Below are 17,063 nucleotides of genomic sequence, written 5' to 3' on the forward strand. Positions count from 1 at the left end.
TTCTTGGCATACATCAAGGGGCTTTGACAGCACAGCCTCAGCAGATTGACTAGTGGTAGAGGCTCTTTAGTTTAGACAAGCATTAAATTTTGCATTGAAAAACTGGGTGATCTGGCAAGATAAAGCATTTAATTTGGAATAGCCCAGGAAAGCAGTTAAGGGAACCAACGAGGTTGGCTCTTTTGTCTGGTCACCGCTTTGCAGGCTGCAGCCTGTATTCCAGCACATTGAATCATGTTCACTGAAAGGGAAGCAAATAGATCATCTCATTAGTTTAAAAGAACAAGGAGTGTTGATCCCTTTATTTAGATGCATTGGAACCATAACTAACAAATCTAGTGATGGTTCTTAATTTTTTTTAGCGGCAAGAAATCAGTATTTAGTAACTAGTAATTGTGTGGACATCTTCCTTTTGGCATGCAGCAGCTCTCTGTCATTTTGTTATACAATTACAGGTATTAATTACAGTTTAAAAGCAGAAAAAGCAGAAGTGTCTTTTTTAATTTATTTTTAAGAAGAGGAAGGAAAACTACCTTTTAGTTCTTTCACTTAGCTGAGTTGGTTTTCCTCCAGAGTTGGAATGTCCTATTTAATCATTACAGCAGATGTGCAACAACAATCTGAATATATGGGAATGTAAACCAAAGGGATTTTCTGTTTAAAACATTGGCAACATCTTAAAAATATACAGTCTGGTGAATTCTGGATTGGCTTTGAGCACTGGAAACACAATACTGAAGAAAAGACTTCAGTTTATATTAATAATTAACATTTATAAAATGCCTTGAGGAATAGGACCTCTTAATTTGTATAAAGTAGTCAAGTAAAATATACCATATAAAATCCAGACTATTAATTGAGCTGACCTGAATCCCATGTACTTTACACAGGTTTCACCATATTTTGTCATTTCACATTGAATACTAATTTTTTATTGATATCAGTGTTATTTAGGTTATTTAAAGATCCATTATATGCAAATTGGAGCACATTAAAGCAAATTAAAATATAGTCCCTGTCTCAGTCATCTTTAGTTCAAGAAGACAGAACAAGGAAGGTCAAGATGTCAAGAGTATACCACAGAGAGAAAGGAAGAAAATATTAATAAAATCATTAGATAGTTCAGTAACACTCCTCAATTTTTGTTACAGATAATTCGGCAACTCTTCTTAATTATTACTACTACTATTATAGCACTTGTGATGTAACACCTTCTAATTATCACTACTACTATTATATGGTTTGTGGTAACACCTTTTCTTCCCCCATTTTCCTGTAGGTAACTTGGTAGTACTCAATTTTAAGAACAACTTTAAAAGCTGAAAAACATTTAGGTATATATGTGGGCAGATCTGTCTCACTTTGGTCCCTGGGAAAATCATAGAGCAAGCCCTTTTGGAACACATTTGTGGCCACATGAAGGAGAAGGAGGTTACTGGGAACAGTCAACATGCCTGACCAACCTGATTGCCATCTGTGATGGGACATCTGGGCTTTTGGATGAGGGGAGAGCTGGGGACGTCATTTACCTTGGTTTTAGCAAGGGTTTCGGCACTGTCCCCCACAGTATTTTGGTACCCAAGTTAGGGTGTTATAGTCTGTGTGGGTGTACAGCCAAATAGGTAAGAGTCAGTTTGGATGATGGGGCTCAGAGGGTCATGAATATAGGGACCTGTTCTGGGACCTGTCCTGTTTAATATCTTTACCAACAACCAGTAGGAGGCAATGAGATCCACTCTCATGACATTTGTAGATGGTACCAAATTGGGAGTTAATAGTTGATACGCTAATGGAAAGGGCTATCATCCAGAGACACCTAGACAGGATGGAGGAATGGGCCAACGGGAACCTCATAAAATTCAACAAGGACAAAAGCAAAGTTTGACACCTGGAAAGGTAGAGCCCTCAATGATACAGGCTGGAAACTGGATGGCTGTGTACCAACTCCGTGGAAAAGGCCACGGAGGCCTCACAGGCACCAAACTTAGCATGAGCTAACAGTGCCATGGTCACAAACAGGGCCAACAGCCTCCTGGGCTGTATTAACAGAAGCAGATGGATTGAGGGATTATCCTTCTCTACCTAGCTCTCATGAGGCCACACCTGAAATACTGGCCTCCCAGTACAAGACACACATCAATAAATTGGAGCAAGTTCAGCACAAGAAGACCATGGTGGTTGATGGCTGAAGCGCTCGCTCTGTAAGGAGACAGCTTTGGACAGACTCAACAGCAGCCCCAGTGTCTACACGGAGGTCACTGAGAGAATGGAGCCAGTGAGGTATAGTAGGAGAGCAGGAAATTGTGGGCATAAATTGAAACAAAAGTAACTCAGACTGGATAAAAGGAAAACCACTTTTCCCTCTGAAGACAGTCAAGTTCAACAGATTGCCCAGAAAGGCTGTGCAGTCCCTCTTCATCCTTGGGTGTTTCCAAGACCTGACTGGATAAAGACCCGAGACACCTGGTCTGACTGCACAGCTGACCCTGCTTTGAGGAGAACGTTGGACTGAGACCTGAGGTCCCTTCCAACCGGAACTAACTATACTTACAAATGAAGCAAAATATTTTTTGAAAGAATGAAATCAAATTCTTCAGTTGAACGGATTTGGATTTCTGTATGTTTCTGTAGATTTTCAGTCTGAGAAAAAATCAGTTCTTCGTCTGTGACGATACCTCTTTGTCACACTGAGAATGCTCACACAGGGACAAGCCGTTTCCCTCAGCAGTAGTGCTGACACCGTTGTGTAACACAGTAGATCAAAGAGTACTGCAGCTGTTTAAAAGTTAAGAGATGATTTTACATCATCTTCTCATGGCTCAGGCCAACATATTCTGAAGTTTAGAGTTCAAATTTGAATAGTAGGAAACTGAAATCTCTTGGTAGCTTGCCTCACATTCTGCTTGAATCTAGATCTATTCTGTCCTTGTAGACAATATCTTTTAAGGCTGACAACAAATCTCTCCTTCTCTTGTGGCAGATGATAAGAGTGACTATATAGGAAGTATCTCAGATCTCTAAAGGGAAGTGCACTGGCTTGTCTTCTCTGTAGATTGTTACCATGGCAAGAGCAGCTGGATATGTGGACATCCCAGTGTGTCAGATTTACCTTGTATGATTAACTGCATTTGGGAGAATAACATAAATGTTTGGGCCATTCATAGTTCTCCTGGCTATTATTAGCCAAGGCACACTGGAGTCTGCCCTGAATCAGTCACAAGCCCACCTTAGTGCTGGTTCTGCGGTGGAATTTAGACACATCTGCTGCATATCTTCTACACATAAGTTCCTACCTTCTCGTATTGCCTCCAGAAAACATAACATCTTAGGTGTTTTTCAGGATTAAAATTCCTGACAGTTAGGAGTAACAGAGGGAAAACAGTGGTCGGATGCTGACATCAGAGAGATTCTAATGCTGAATGTAGTAAAGGTGTAGTAAAGGTATTACCTATGGATGACATTGTAGATGGTGAGAGTGCAAATACAGAAATAATTGTCAATAATGATATATAAGAATTACGGAAGGACTACACTCTATTATTATCCAGGAGAAACTAATTGAAACCTCACCAGAGAGGGTTGCAGTTGAATTTAAAAAAAATGATAATGTGATAGAATAGTTTGAAGTGAGTTGCACCCTGAACATAGAAAGAGTGAAAAGAAAGTGAAAGGTAGAAGGAGGGTTTGTATGTATGCATGGGCAGGATTGGAAGGGGAGGTACGTACGTCATCACTGCTCTACCTTGTTGCTCTTCTGAGATCCCCTCCTGAGATACTTCAGAGACGGTCCTCTAAGATACCTTCATACTGCACGTTTCTGTGGGAGTCAGCAAAATCCTGTCTTGCCACAAGAATGCTCCAGGTAGACAAAGAAGAGATCTAAAACTTATCCAAATTATCACATAAAAGTAGGGTTTGTGTCAGGTTAATGCCATAAGTATGTCATTACCTGCTGGAGAAACTGAGAAGAGTCTGTAGGTCATACAGAAACTTCAAAGACAAATTAGGAGTTTGGGGAACAGTTAGCTAAGCCACATTAAAACCACTCTGTGGACTTCTTGCTGGATTCTTGTGTAAGTAAACACCTTCGTAATCAAATTGATGTCATTATCCTGGAGGTTGAGAAGCATTGTGATACGATAGCTATCCAGGTACCTGGACCCTTGGCAAGTGCCAAGCCAGATATTTTCTGCCCATGTTTTTGAGATTGCAATTTTCCCATTTCATCCCACACCCAGGAAAGTTTCCACAGAAAGGAAATCCAGGCATGCACTTCAGATGGGAGCTGTAGGACTCTGAACAGAGATTGGTTCAGGTGATGAAGGATCAGGACTCCGTGCCATCGTATGACATTATATGTAAAATAAGGATACATGCATCCAAAAGAAATGAGGCAATTTGGGTCACACTACGTACAGCTGGATTGAACCATGTAGCAGAATGGCAGGATTGTGTTTGCAAAGAAGTATGGTTAGCCTGAAATTATATAACTGATGATGTCCTTCGTTACATGACAGGCTGTTGTACATGGCACAGGATGCACATGGGGTCCTAAAACAGTCCTACCCGTGCCTGCAGGAACAACCGTGTGCATGGGTTGGCGCTAGCCCTATGGTGCTAAGCGGGTGCCCTGGTGCAGAGCTTTCTTCAGGTTAGGAATATGTCCCGACCTCTCTTTCCATGCGTGACCCTTACTTGATAGATGCAACTGCTTGCTGGGCATAAAGATCTGCTGTATCTGATAGATGGAGCTATTGAGGCAGAAAATACGGGTACTGTAATGAATATGCCAGAACATGGGTCATAGGGAGGCAAAAGGGCAAACTAAAGTCATGACACTTCACAAGGCTATGCTATTGAGGTAACTCGGTGACAGAAATGAAGGTATGTTTGCCCTGACATATCTTTTTTCCCCTTGGTAAATCTGCACCTGGACAGACATGTGAAATAATGGTGTTTTTACCAGTTCTGCTCTCTAGGAAGAACATATAGCGTCCTTAATAACAATGCTTATAGAAACCAGATAAGCTTTTGCATAACCTAAAAGAGGTGGTAGTTCTTCCCTTTCTCTTCTGAAGTGGTGTACTTAGGGCACTTGAGATGACAGGGGCACAGACACTGAGGGAAAAGACCTGGGATTTTGCGTATATGCATTAATCCAAGCTCAGAGAAAGACTGCCAAAGTGAAATTCAGAGCATGCAAAGCCACTTAACTAGAAACCAATAAAAACATTGTTGGTAGCTAGCACAAATTAATCTGGCCAGGTTTATACAGCAATCATGTGCCATCACAGAGGGACATGAATGTCCCAAAGCAAAGTTCTGCTTGCTAAATTGCTTCTACTCCCATAGATTCTACCGAATCAATGTCTTCTGCTATTTGACATGTTTTTGTCATTCCTTATGTAAAATTAGATAATAAAGTCTGTGGAGCAGAGACAATTGCTCTGTGGTCTGTATTTGCGTACTTTCTAATATAGATAATGTGAATATATTGCCTAAGATTTTTTTATTTTGTTACTATTCATATTAGACTTTTGCCTAAGATTATAATTTTCAATATGCATCAGATTCATTTCTGTGTGGTTGGTGGGTCACCAGCATTTCAGCAGTAGTGTGGGTTATACTTACATGTGAAAAACACAAGGGAAAATGTATGTTAGAGACTCCTCCCTATATTCCTACTGCCTCCAACAGTTTATAAGCTAAATGCTCTTAAGGTGTTTCTTCTCCCTCAATTTCTGCTCTGTCCTTAAACTTTTCCAGGTTGTTGTCTCCATCCCTGGAAATCCCTGTCCTCTACTTCTGTTCTGGGTAATCTCGATTATGATTTTTGGCCTGCATTATAAAGCAGTATAGGGTCTTTCAAAAGCCTTATTTGAAAAGACTTCTTTTGAAAAGCTCTATTTTGAAAGTCCTTTTGGAGTGCACTTTGAAAGAGCGGTGGGTGAGATGCTGCACAGAACATTTCGTGTATAGCATGCAACATACCCTCTGCGCTGCAGCTGGGAACCTGGTGCCTGGTTCAGGTTAGCGGGGGTTTCATCAGGCTCCAGAGCTAGGTAGGGAATTCACAACGACCTTCTTCAGTGAATGAAATCTGACAGAGAAACTCTACTGGAGCAGTGTCACAATGAATTACGGAACAAAAAAAATCAGTGACACCAAGGCAAGTAAACACACAAGTGAAACCTTTGGAGATTAGTAGTAACAGGGAGGAATTAGTTTTATAATGTAGATATTTTAAAGTCTAATTTTGGCCACTTACACTGCAGTTTAGTTAATTTCTTTTTCTAAAAGATCAGAGAGAAAATTAATGAAAATATATTTTTTTTTAGTTTATATGTTTTAATCAATGCACCATTTGGAACAATTCAGTGTAAATTCATTGAAGTCAAGGGAACAACCAACCATCAGTGGATTCATCCTGCTGTCGTTAAACTTATTCTGACATAAGGAATGGGCTCAGCAAACATTTCTAGATAAGGCTGGTACTTGAGGACAGCCATTGTAAGATTTCTGTTCACAGATTGCAATTGAAATGCATGCTAAGGGCTGAAGGGACTTGTTTGATTGTTTGTTTTTCTTTTTGTCATTCCATTTTAGCTGCTTCCTTGCTCGTTACATTGTTCCCATTAGCATAATGTATTGGTTGTGTTTGCACAGCTTTTCCTGCCAAAGGCTGCCCTGCAGTTGTATAGCCATTGGGGTAACCAGCTGTTACTTATTTAAGCCTCCATCATTTGTATGACAGAGTAAGTTAATTATGCCCTGCTTGAAGATGCTAAATAAAATTATCTTCTGAACAAGTGTACTTCACTTAATATTTGTCTCTATCAGGTACTTGAACTCTGACACTTAAGCCATTTGCACTAAATAAACACATTTTAAAACTAAACCTAGTAGCAAGTTAATTATTACAGAGTTAGAGGTTGGTTTATAGTATTTCTAGAGCACAGTTATTTCTTTGTATCAGGTATGCATATTTAAAAGACTTCAGAAAACAGAGACTGAAATACAGTTAATAGCATAATAAACAAGCAATTAAAGTTAACCTTTTTTGTGAGTTTTGTGAACTCAGGAAATAGATCTTCAGTCAGCATTGGTCATTTTAAAAAGACAGGATTGTAATACTCTATAAATTTCAAATCTGGACAATCAAAGAGGTTGCTTTCTACTCAGCAATATATTCTAGTTATAAGAATGTGTCAGTCAATAACAATGGTCTCTCTGTGTTATAGCAAACCATTTAGGTTTTTATTTTAAACCTGGAGTATGAATTAAATCCAAGCCATACTTTTTTCTTTTTCCTGGTAACATCTTTCCTTAGTTCTCTATAAGGCAGCTTGCTTGCTTTCCCTTTTTTGTCACTAGGCAGTTATGCATATGAAAGTGACAGTTTTGGGGTTGCCAACTGGCTCCTTGAGTTTTAAGTGTTCCAAAATGTCAGCTTCCATATTTTCAAATGGATTATAATTGAAGATGTGCCAATCTACATGAATTTATTTTGAATAGTTGTCTACCTGCCACATTTGCTAGTTGTTTAGCCTTAGGGTAAACACAGTCTGCATTAAAAGTAGATACCTGAAGACTGAATTAATAATAAACAACTTATATAAAATAAGTTTAGCTAAAAATTATAAAAGTGCTAAAATAAAATGGTTCTCTAAATTGTGCTGCATCTTACCTAGATGGATTGATCTAAGATGTGAAAATCAGGATGCATTTGACCAAAGAGAGTTTGAATTTTCTAAGTGTTTGAAAGGTGTATGAAAGTGATTTGAAGGCTGGAACTCAACTCTGGTAGAAAATCTTTGGAAACCTTCTAATAAAGGAATATTTTTAATTCAATAAAATTGGAAATATGGTTGAAATTCACTGTTGTACAGAGTAGCCAGCTGTAGCCCAATAAATATTATTTTTTGTAATTAGGAAAAGGTTACAGGCTTTGTATTGACCTGTCAGTGTGGGCATTCAGGATATATTCTGACTTGTGTCCTGAGCTTGTGTTAGTTGTGATAATAATTGTTCAGCAGTTGGGACACGACTGCCTAACTTGTTTCAGCTTAGCTCTCTGAACACTCTATATGGTCAAGATCTAACAAACCTGTGAAGCCACTCAGTAAAAGTAACTGGGAGTTAATTTCAATTAACAAGCAGTTAATGAGTGGAGATAGACTGATTGTAGATGGGAACTCATTAAGAACAAATAAGCACACAGTGTAAGAAAATGTGTAAAAGTAACAGCTGGACCCAAGACTAAGGGGGAGGGAACACCAGCCATCAACATCATGCACCTTCTGGTGAAGGACTTAGGATGCTGACAATTTGACATAACCTTCTCATCCCTCTATACTTCTTGTGGAAGGCTGAATCTGTTGTCCTCAGGAACCAGGGGACTGTGGGCAGGGTGTGTATTGCTGGAGCAAAGGGATTGATACTCAGAAGTTTGTGTATAACAGATTTAGTTACATTACTAGAGATTTTCCTATAATAATTAAATAATTTGAACACTAAAAGCTAGTGTCATTGTAACTGGATTAATAATAATATTTGCTATAGTTTTGATTAGGCTGTTCAGATTTTAATTAGACTAACAATAAATTCTTTGCTTGGCATTCTGCCTGTAAGAAGATCTTAAGTGTAATACAATATACCATAAAAAATCCTGCTTCTATGATTCAATTAATGTATAACATAAGAACTACTTTTCAATAATCTCCTTCCTCATTTTTTCCATGCAGGACAGACTTTTTCCAATAGGGTTATTTAATATTGACTTTTTTTAAAACTGGTATTTGGAGAGTTCTTATCTTAGTTTTACAGATTGTGAGTACCTACTTTCTACTTAAGCTTTTGGAGTTCAGTACTCCTGAATATTAGGACTGATGTATGCATTAGAACAGACGTTGTAGAGCTTGGTCTGTGGTCAGTGGTTGCCTAATGTGGCTCTATTTATAGTAAGGGTGATGAGACGAATGGATCACATGGCCCTTTAAAAACCATAATACTGCAATAAATTGTGTGCTGTGGTATATTTAAGGTGTATGGTAGTCTGATATCTAACCTAACTTATGAGGAGAAAAAAAATCAGATTACCTATTGATATTTTTAATTACTTTGAAGGTCTGTAAGACAGTGCCTAGCATTTTCCATGAGACCTATGTCCTGAGGATGGACAACAGTAAAGAAACAGATTTTAGTTTATTACTGGTCTTAGTAAAACATTGTAATAAGTATTGCAGATGAAGTAAAGATGAACATTTTTTTCCCTTCAAAAATGTTGCTCGTTCCCAATAAGCAGAATATTTTATAATGTAACACTTGTTTTAGTCTAATCTTCTCCATATTTTGCCACAAAGCAGCATAATTTCTGGTGCCAGTGTTCTATGATGTTATCTGTAAATGCACAGGCTAGGTCTACAGGGGTTACACATCAACAGAAAGCTTTTTCAAATGGAGCAATTACAGAAGAGCTAAAGCGTCTGAAACTTGTATACTGAAACAAACAAAAAGAAGAGGGAGCAACAAACCCAAGGAATTAAAGCACACGATTTTCTAGAATTTTTTGGTTAGAGGTGACATTTTCCAATAGAAAGGACAACTGGCATTAATGTCTACTATGTTGAGAAAGTACCATGTTGCTATGAATCATAGAATGGTTTGGGTTGAAAGGGACCTTTAAAGGTCATCTACTCCAATAAGCAGGGACACCTTCAACTAGATCAGATTGTTCAGAGCCCTGTCCAACCTGACCTTGGATGTTTCCAGGGATGGGCAGCCACAACTTCTCTGGACAACCTGTTCCTTTGCCTCAAGGCAAACCCTAAGGTTAGTTTTAGGCATGTGGTGAAATAACACTTTTGAGGAAAAACTGTGCAATGCAAACTTTGCAATCTGCAGTTGTGGAACATACAATTTCCAATGAGTAGTTGACAACTCTGAGTTCTCTCTATCTACTTACCTTAAAATAATAAATACAATGCTAAAAAAAGACCTAGTAAAGCTGTTCTTTTCTTTGCATAAAATAATTTATGGGTAGAAAGGGAATGCTTGTAAATATTGCAGGAAAGGTCAAAATTACACTTAAGTAGAAAATCTGAACAGTGACATCATTACCATAATTCACTTTCTGAAATGCAGGTATATACATATTCTATCGAGGCTACAAGCTTTTATAACTCCTCTTGCATCCAAGCTTTAATGAAAGTTCATATTTTTTGAAGCTGGCATACAGGTATTTAATTTGAAATCAGTTATTAGATCTTTCCTTTCTCTTGAAGTTTCTGAAAGCAAGCGAAATGCACAGGTAAAAATAAAGAGGATTTATTTTCTGTTTTCTCTGCAATGTACAGAATTACAGCCTACGTTTATTGCTTGAGATAATAACCTAATGAATGTTGTACTTTCATGTTTGTGAGAAGGCTTTGACTTTTTCTCTTAAAGCCTCGTTTTAATTGGTAATTTGGTAAGGAATGTTTTTAAAAGGTTAAAAAAAATATATGTTAAGTAGTTTCCCATGTTTTCTAACTGAACAAATGTTTGAAGAAGACTGATTCCATTAAGTTGATCTTATACCTGGCAAATAATCTTGTTTCATGAGCAAAACAATGACTGACTTGCACCTGTAATTTTTTTCTTCAAGAAAAGATGAATTTTCTTCCCACAGGTCCAGACAGAAAAGTATGTTGTGCACTGAAAGCAATAAAAATCTGTAGATCTAAGTTTATGCGAACGGAGGTTCTGCAGAGAAGCCTGAATCCTTTTGTTAGTTATTGGCATCTTGCCAGCGTTGTTACCTCCCTGTTTATACTGTCCTGGTTTCAAACATATTTGCCTTCAGCCAGCCTTTTCCATGTTGATTTTTGGTGTGGAATCCACTGCACGGTGTTTCTTTCTGGTTTGTGAACACAACTGTGAAACATAAGTGTTGTCATCCAGTCAACTCTTCAGCAAGCAGCAACACAGACAGAGGCAGTTGTAGCGTTATGGCACGTGCATGACTTTAAAAGAAGAAAGGGACTGACTTTTTCTAAGCCCTCTAGATTCTGCAGCAGAGGGAAGATGGCTATGAATGCTTTCAGTGTTTTTCTGAGACTAAAAAGACTCATGCTCTCTCCACCAGAAATGGAGAGAGGCCATTTTGCTGTCTTTCCCAATTGGTCGGATGCCTGTGGATAGATGGCATGTATCTCTATTTTATGAGGTGTCATTTATCTTCTGGCTGTAAATGATCTGGTAAAGGCTTCCAACAGCTGGGAGGGAAGGCAAGAGTGGTGGGAGGGAAGACAAGAGTGGTGGGAGGGAATGAGAGCAAAAAACCCTTGTGGGATATGAAGCTTGCTGCGGTTCTGGCCTTAAAAAAAGAAACTGGTTGAAGGAGTTCAGAAGATTCACATAAGATACATAACGTATTTGGGAACAAGGATAAGGGAAAAATTAAATCAGAATTCAATCTTCTGCTCTGTTACTGGCAGTGCGGGACACATTCAGGAGTGCCTATCTGGGTATATCTGTCTCAGCAGGATGGTTCAGACTCCAGTGTTTGATACTGAGGCTGCTGCTTTAGCCTGCGGAGAAGGGCACTTCTAAAGGGCAAATTGAATAGAATTAGGCAATAAGAGACGTTAGACCAGCTGTGTCTTTTTTAAAGATCCACTTCTCTTTGGAGTGCAAGTAGCTCAGTTGGATCTACACTAGGCACCCCGATAGCTTGAGATCTACCAAGCCTTCCCTCTGTGGTTTAGCACTTCACTAACTGCTGGACTTGTTCATCTTCTGTTACAACTACTAGCACTTAGAGAACTTGCACCAAAGTGGAAAACTTAGATTCAATTCCCTCAAGAAATTACAACAGTCATATCTCCCACTTATCCAGGATATACTATTAAAACCAGATTAGGGAACAGGCTGGGTAGGAGGTACCCTCTATTTGACCTATTAAAAATAATAAGAAAATAAAAATAAATAGCATGAGAAAATCAGGAATTCTTAAGAGACCCTGAAAATAATCTTCTGTGTGAAAGCAGGGGAGGAATGAAACCAAGGAAGCAATCTGGACAAAAGTTGTGACATTATGACTATTTTTTTTTCTGTAATGAAAGTAGTTGCTTTGTGTTGAACTCAAGGCATGCTGTGTGCATGGCATTGCCTCTGCAATGGTAGAGGTAGTCATTCAGCTACCTGCGCTGGGATGATTTGGTACACGCACCTGCTTTGATGCATAGAAATTTTCCAGGTTACCAAGGAGGCAATTCAGTTTCAAGTACTGCCAAATTGAAGAAGCCATCAGGGTATCTGTGTTTTTCTAAAATATCCTTTCTAGGTGCCAAGATATCTCCTATGTCACATTTTAAATTTCAAAGTTGAAAGAAGGAGATACATAGTCCTCGAGTCAAAGGTCGAAGATAGAAAATCCCTAAATATCCACACAGCCGTTATCTATTTTAGCTGCTGAGGCAGTCAGAGGCTATATTACCAAGCTTGTAGGACCCTTCTGATGAGGAAAGTGTCCAAGTCCTTTGTGAAATAGACGGATCATGTGTCTGAGTGGGTACCCAGGGTCTAGTTCGTCTACATGAGAGAGTCTGTTGTGAGGGATCCTTTGCCAATTGTGGAGGTGGAAAACAGTGCATAAGAAGTCGTGTAGCAGCTCTGGTGTGGGATTGGGGTGGGCGATGGAGACAGGAAGGTATTTAGGCCTCCAATTTTTCCCATAGTATAAAGATTTTTCTTTTTCTTGAGCCACGATGATTTTAGTTTTCTGACTGTCAAGAACAAGGAGAATAGATATAGCAGTCTTTGTTACATCTGTGAAAGGCTTTATTGGACAAAAAGTTTGTAGTTCGGAAGGGATTTTAGTGTGAGGAGTGCTGAAATTCATTTTTGTGTAACCATGAATCATTGTTAGAAAGGGACCTTTATTCTTCTGTAACTTAGAGTGAGCTACCACTGTGAGACACATGAAAAATAATTCAGACCTCATATCTTATTAAACTGAACTACTTTTGTTGCTCCTTGATTTTTAGAGCAGCTAATTCTGTAAAAGTTAGAGGTGGTTATGTTCCCAAATAATAAAAGTACCCAGAATGCACAGCCATAAAACATCATTGTTCTCTTGTCAGGGATAAAACAAGGTCAGAGTTAGACAAAAGTCAAATCAAGGGTGTGGCATCCCATTTGCTAGACTTGTGCTTCATCAGGCCACAGGAAGGCAGATTCCAGTGTTGGGAAAGATTAGATGCAGAGGATGTTCCTGTCCTATAAACAGACTCTCAGCCAGCAAATGACCCTTTAATAAGAAGTATGACCTGTTGCCATAGAACAAGGGTTAATGATTTTAAACTAAAAGAGGGTAGATTCAGACTAGATATAAGGAGGAAATTTTTTATGGTGAGGATAGTGAAAGACTGGAACAGGTTGCCCAGAGAGGTGGTAGATGCCCCATCCTTGGAAACATCCAAGGTCAGGTTGGATGGGGCTCTGAGCAACCTGATTGAGTTGAAGATGTCCCTGCTCATTGCAGGGGGGTTGGACTGGATGACATTTAAAGGTCCCTTCCAACCCAAACTATTCTATGGTTCTAATAGGAAAAGGAATCAGACCCAAGATGTCATTGATAACTAGTCTCCAGCTGAGCATGCAGTTGCATTAGCATATGGAGTCAGACTGATGTACACACCACACACAATATGTACACGTAAGTACATGTTCAAAGCCTTCCTCTCAAGGTCTAACAAGTTTCTTGAAGCCCTTCTTTCTCACTAGCTTCATTAAAGAGTAAGTAGTAAGGGTGATCCATGCCAAACAGGATTCCTAAGGCCGAAGCTCTCTAAAGACTATATTCACTATTTGAAAACTGTTCTGTCAGAAAATTCCCACCTCCCTCTAGTTTTAATGTTTCAATAATTATAATGACTGTTTCAAAAACACAACGATCATTAGAAATAAATCCCACTGCATATGAACTGTAATCTACAATGTGAAACTATCTATGATTTGGATTTTTTTAACATAGACTGTTGTGCTGGTCATTTCAATTAAATCTACAGAAAATACATTAGATGTAATGATACAGCTCATGCACAATACCTGCACTAAGTGCGTTGAAATCCGTGGGCTCTTGTTATTTCAGTGAATGCATGATCAGATTGAGAGTTGATTCACTTATGAAGCTTACTTGAAAGTAAACCTTCAGGCAGACGTGTTTTCTCTTTAGTGTTTGTAAGAGCTTGGCACTGTGGGAACTCTTATAACAAAAAAAAGTAATTGAGATCTACCATAGTGCATGTATTTGTTTCTAATATGACCAGGACTATTGCATGAATGTATGTATTTTACCCTATAACATCCAGAGGTTCTTTATCCTTTTTTTTGTTGTCTAACTCTTACACTGAACCATGAAAGAGGAGCCTTACAGCTTGGGTACTTGATGAGGACTTAAAAAACATATATTTAAATGCCAGGCATTATTACAGATTCCGCGAGTGAGGCTCAGCTAGCCACTTAACTGCCATGACTTGGATTTTAAAAAATGGTAAGGCTTCAAAAAAGGATTTTTTATGCTTAATGGAATTTTCATATGCACTACAGTTTGTTAAAGGTATTACTTGCATTGATTTCAGTTTTGCAAATCCCATTAGGAAATATAAACATTTTTAGGAACCGAAATACTTTTGCTTTTGGACACCACTTGATGCAATGCTTAATCCTAAAAACCACTGCTGTACCAGTTTAATTGGAGATCAACCAATTTGGTTCGGAGAGATATGGATATGTTGTTGGTGTTGTTTGCATGTGAACATGCATCTGCACAGAGGTCCTTCCACTGAAGTCTGAAAAAACCTGCTTTTTGATGGAACCGTGTGAGAAGTGTTCATGAGAAGTGTTCATTAGAAGTGTTCATGCACAATGTAGGTCAAGCTCTGCTTTCAGGCACACCACTGTCATTTTGGAGATTAAAAGGAATGGAATTATTTCACTGGTGTGAGAAAAGACTGTATTGTGTATATTTACTGATGTATTGTCTTGATGTATTATTGAAGTGAGGGAAGGTGGTGCTGCTATAACTTTCCTCGGCGCAATGCGAAGGTCTTTTCACTCTGGTGTTGTCCATGAAAGAAGGTTCAGCTTCTTACAAATTCTGAAGCGTTGTCAGCCTTTTCTTAAAGAGTAGATTGGGCTATCGCTCATTTTATAATAATATTTGACAGTTTTCTGTACAATTACACAGATACTTTGCAAGGTGGTTCAGAGTGAGAGTCCACGCTTGTCCGTTTGTCCGTTTGTCACATTTCTCACTTAACATTGCTTTAAGTGATATCAGCCTATTTGTGATTTCGAAGGAGAAAGTATCTAATGGAAAAACTTTGTAAGCTGAAAGACATTAAAAAATGTTCAACTACAATGGTGACTGCACACCAGTTTATTATATCTCTACTTTTCTGCCAAGGGGCAAGTTACCCAAGGGCACTTAATAAAAACAGATGATCTGAAGCTGACATTGCAGACAGACTTACTAACTTATCTCCAGGTTAATGTGATAGTATTGGCCAGTGCTTAAAATCATGACTGACAACAATGTCAGTGACTCCTCTGCCAAGGTAATAAGCAGGTTTTTCTTCAGTATCTTTTTCAGTATAACAATGTGATTACTGAGAGATTTCCTATTTAGTTTAGGAAACCACACAGAGCTGTAAAGTAAAATTGTTGTCTCATAAAATGTTTAATAAAATATAATTTCCTAAGAAAAAATAAATGTTGAGCAGAACTGCAATTAGTATTTCTAATATACTATCTGAATACTTCTCCACATAGAAACTTCTGTCTTCTGTTCTTATGGAGTGATCGTTATAATTTTCTTTTATGGAAGACCAGAGTTGCTTTCTTTTTGTAGGTGATAACAAACAATAGACAGAGTCACTCAGAAATGACAGATTTTTCCTTTGTAACTATAAGAGGTTGAGGTCCTTTATGATCTGATTTCATGGTTCCCCAATTTTCTGATTTCTTAGTTAGGACTGTGACATATTAATATGTTTATTGTGTGCCAACAGAGCATTGTGATTAAAATTCAGCAGTAAGGTGGAAATGCTGAAAGAAACAAACAAAAAACCCCAACAAACTCAAGAACATTCAAGCTTCACTATGGAGAAACTGATTTTTTTTTTTCCCAAGCTTGAAACTCAAAGAGGTTATCAAAGATTTCATTAGATTTTGCATTATACCCGCTGCCCGTTGAGCCATGCTGCACACACTACTGAATCACCATGTGGCATACTGTTGTAGAGGCTTCTGCATATTAAAGTAGATGCTACAAGGCTAACCCTATTGTCACTCCTCTTTTCCTGTACAGACATATTTGTTTCTTTTCTGAAAATGTCGTTGCTACAGCATCTTGATTACGTTTATGAGAGTGAAGTTTAGTAAATATTATGTTGTTTCTACCACCTACTCTTAAGGTTAAAAACCGAACACGAAGCAGCTGTTCTTGACTGTAATTAAAGGCAACCAAAGACAAGGGTCCTTCTGATGTACGTACAGAAAAGGAAGACGTTACCTTTCCACATAGTATTTTGAAGTTAATTACTTTATTTTCCTTCTCATATTAAATTAATGTAACAATGATTTTTATGTTGTTGTTTCTTTCCTTCCCCAGATGTACATCCAGACAACAACACTTACTGTCTCCATGAGTTTAAGTGCTTCTGTGTCTCTGGGCATGCTCTACATGCCCAAGGTTTATATTATAATTTTTCATCCAGAGCAGAATGTTCAAAAACGGAAGCGGAGCTTCAAGGCTGTAGTGACAGCTGCCACAATGCAAAGCAAACTGACCCAAAAAGGAAATGACAGACCAAATGGCGAGGTCAAAACTGAACTGTGTGAAAGTCTTGAAACCAACAGTAAGTCATCTGTAGACTTTCCCATGGTCAAGAGTGGCAGCACTTCCTAATAGATGTACGTTCACAAGAATGCACTTTCTTTTCATAATAAACTTTATTCTTTTCATTGCTTGTTCTGCATGAATCCAGAGATGTGTCAGAATTCATATACTGCTGAAT

The 17,063-nt window shown here is 38.4% G+C and overlaps 1 protein-coding gene across 1 annotated transcript in view; it reads left to right on the forward strand.

Annotated features, from left to right (window-relative positions):
* LOC104163891 (metabotropic glutamate receptor 8) overlaps positions 1 to 17,063 on the forward strand; it is a 48,372-nt gene that overhangs the window by 26,284 nt on the left and 5,025 nt on the right. The window contains exon 2 of the mRNA XM_009703039.1: positions 16,658 to 16,904. Coding sequence (XP_009701341.1) covers positions 16,658 to 16,904 — 247 coding nt within the window. The remainder of the gene's footprint in view (positions 1 to 16,657; positions 16,905 to 17,063) is intronic.

This window comes from Cariama cristata, unplaced genomic scaffold, assembly GCF_000690535.1.
Source record: "Cariama cristata isolate BGI_N322 unplaced genomic scaffold, ASM69053v1 scaffold18076, whole genome shotgun sequence".
Lineage (NCBI taxonomy): Eukaryota > Metazoa > Chordata > Aves > Cariamiformes > Cariamidae > Cariama > Cariama cristata.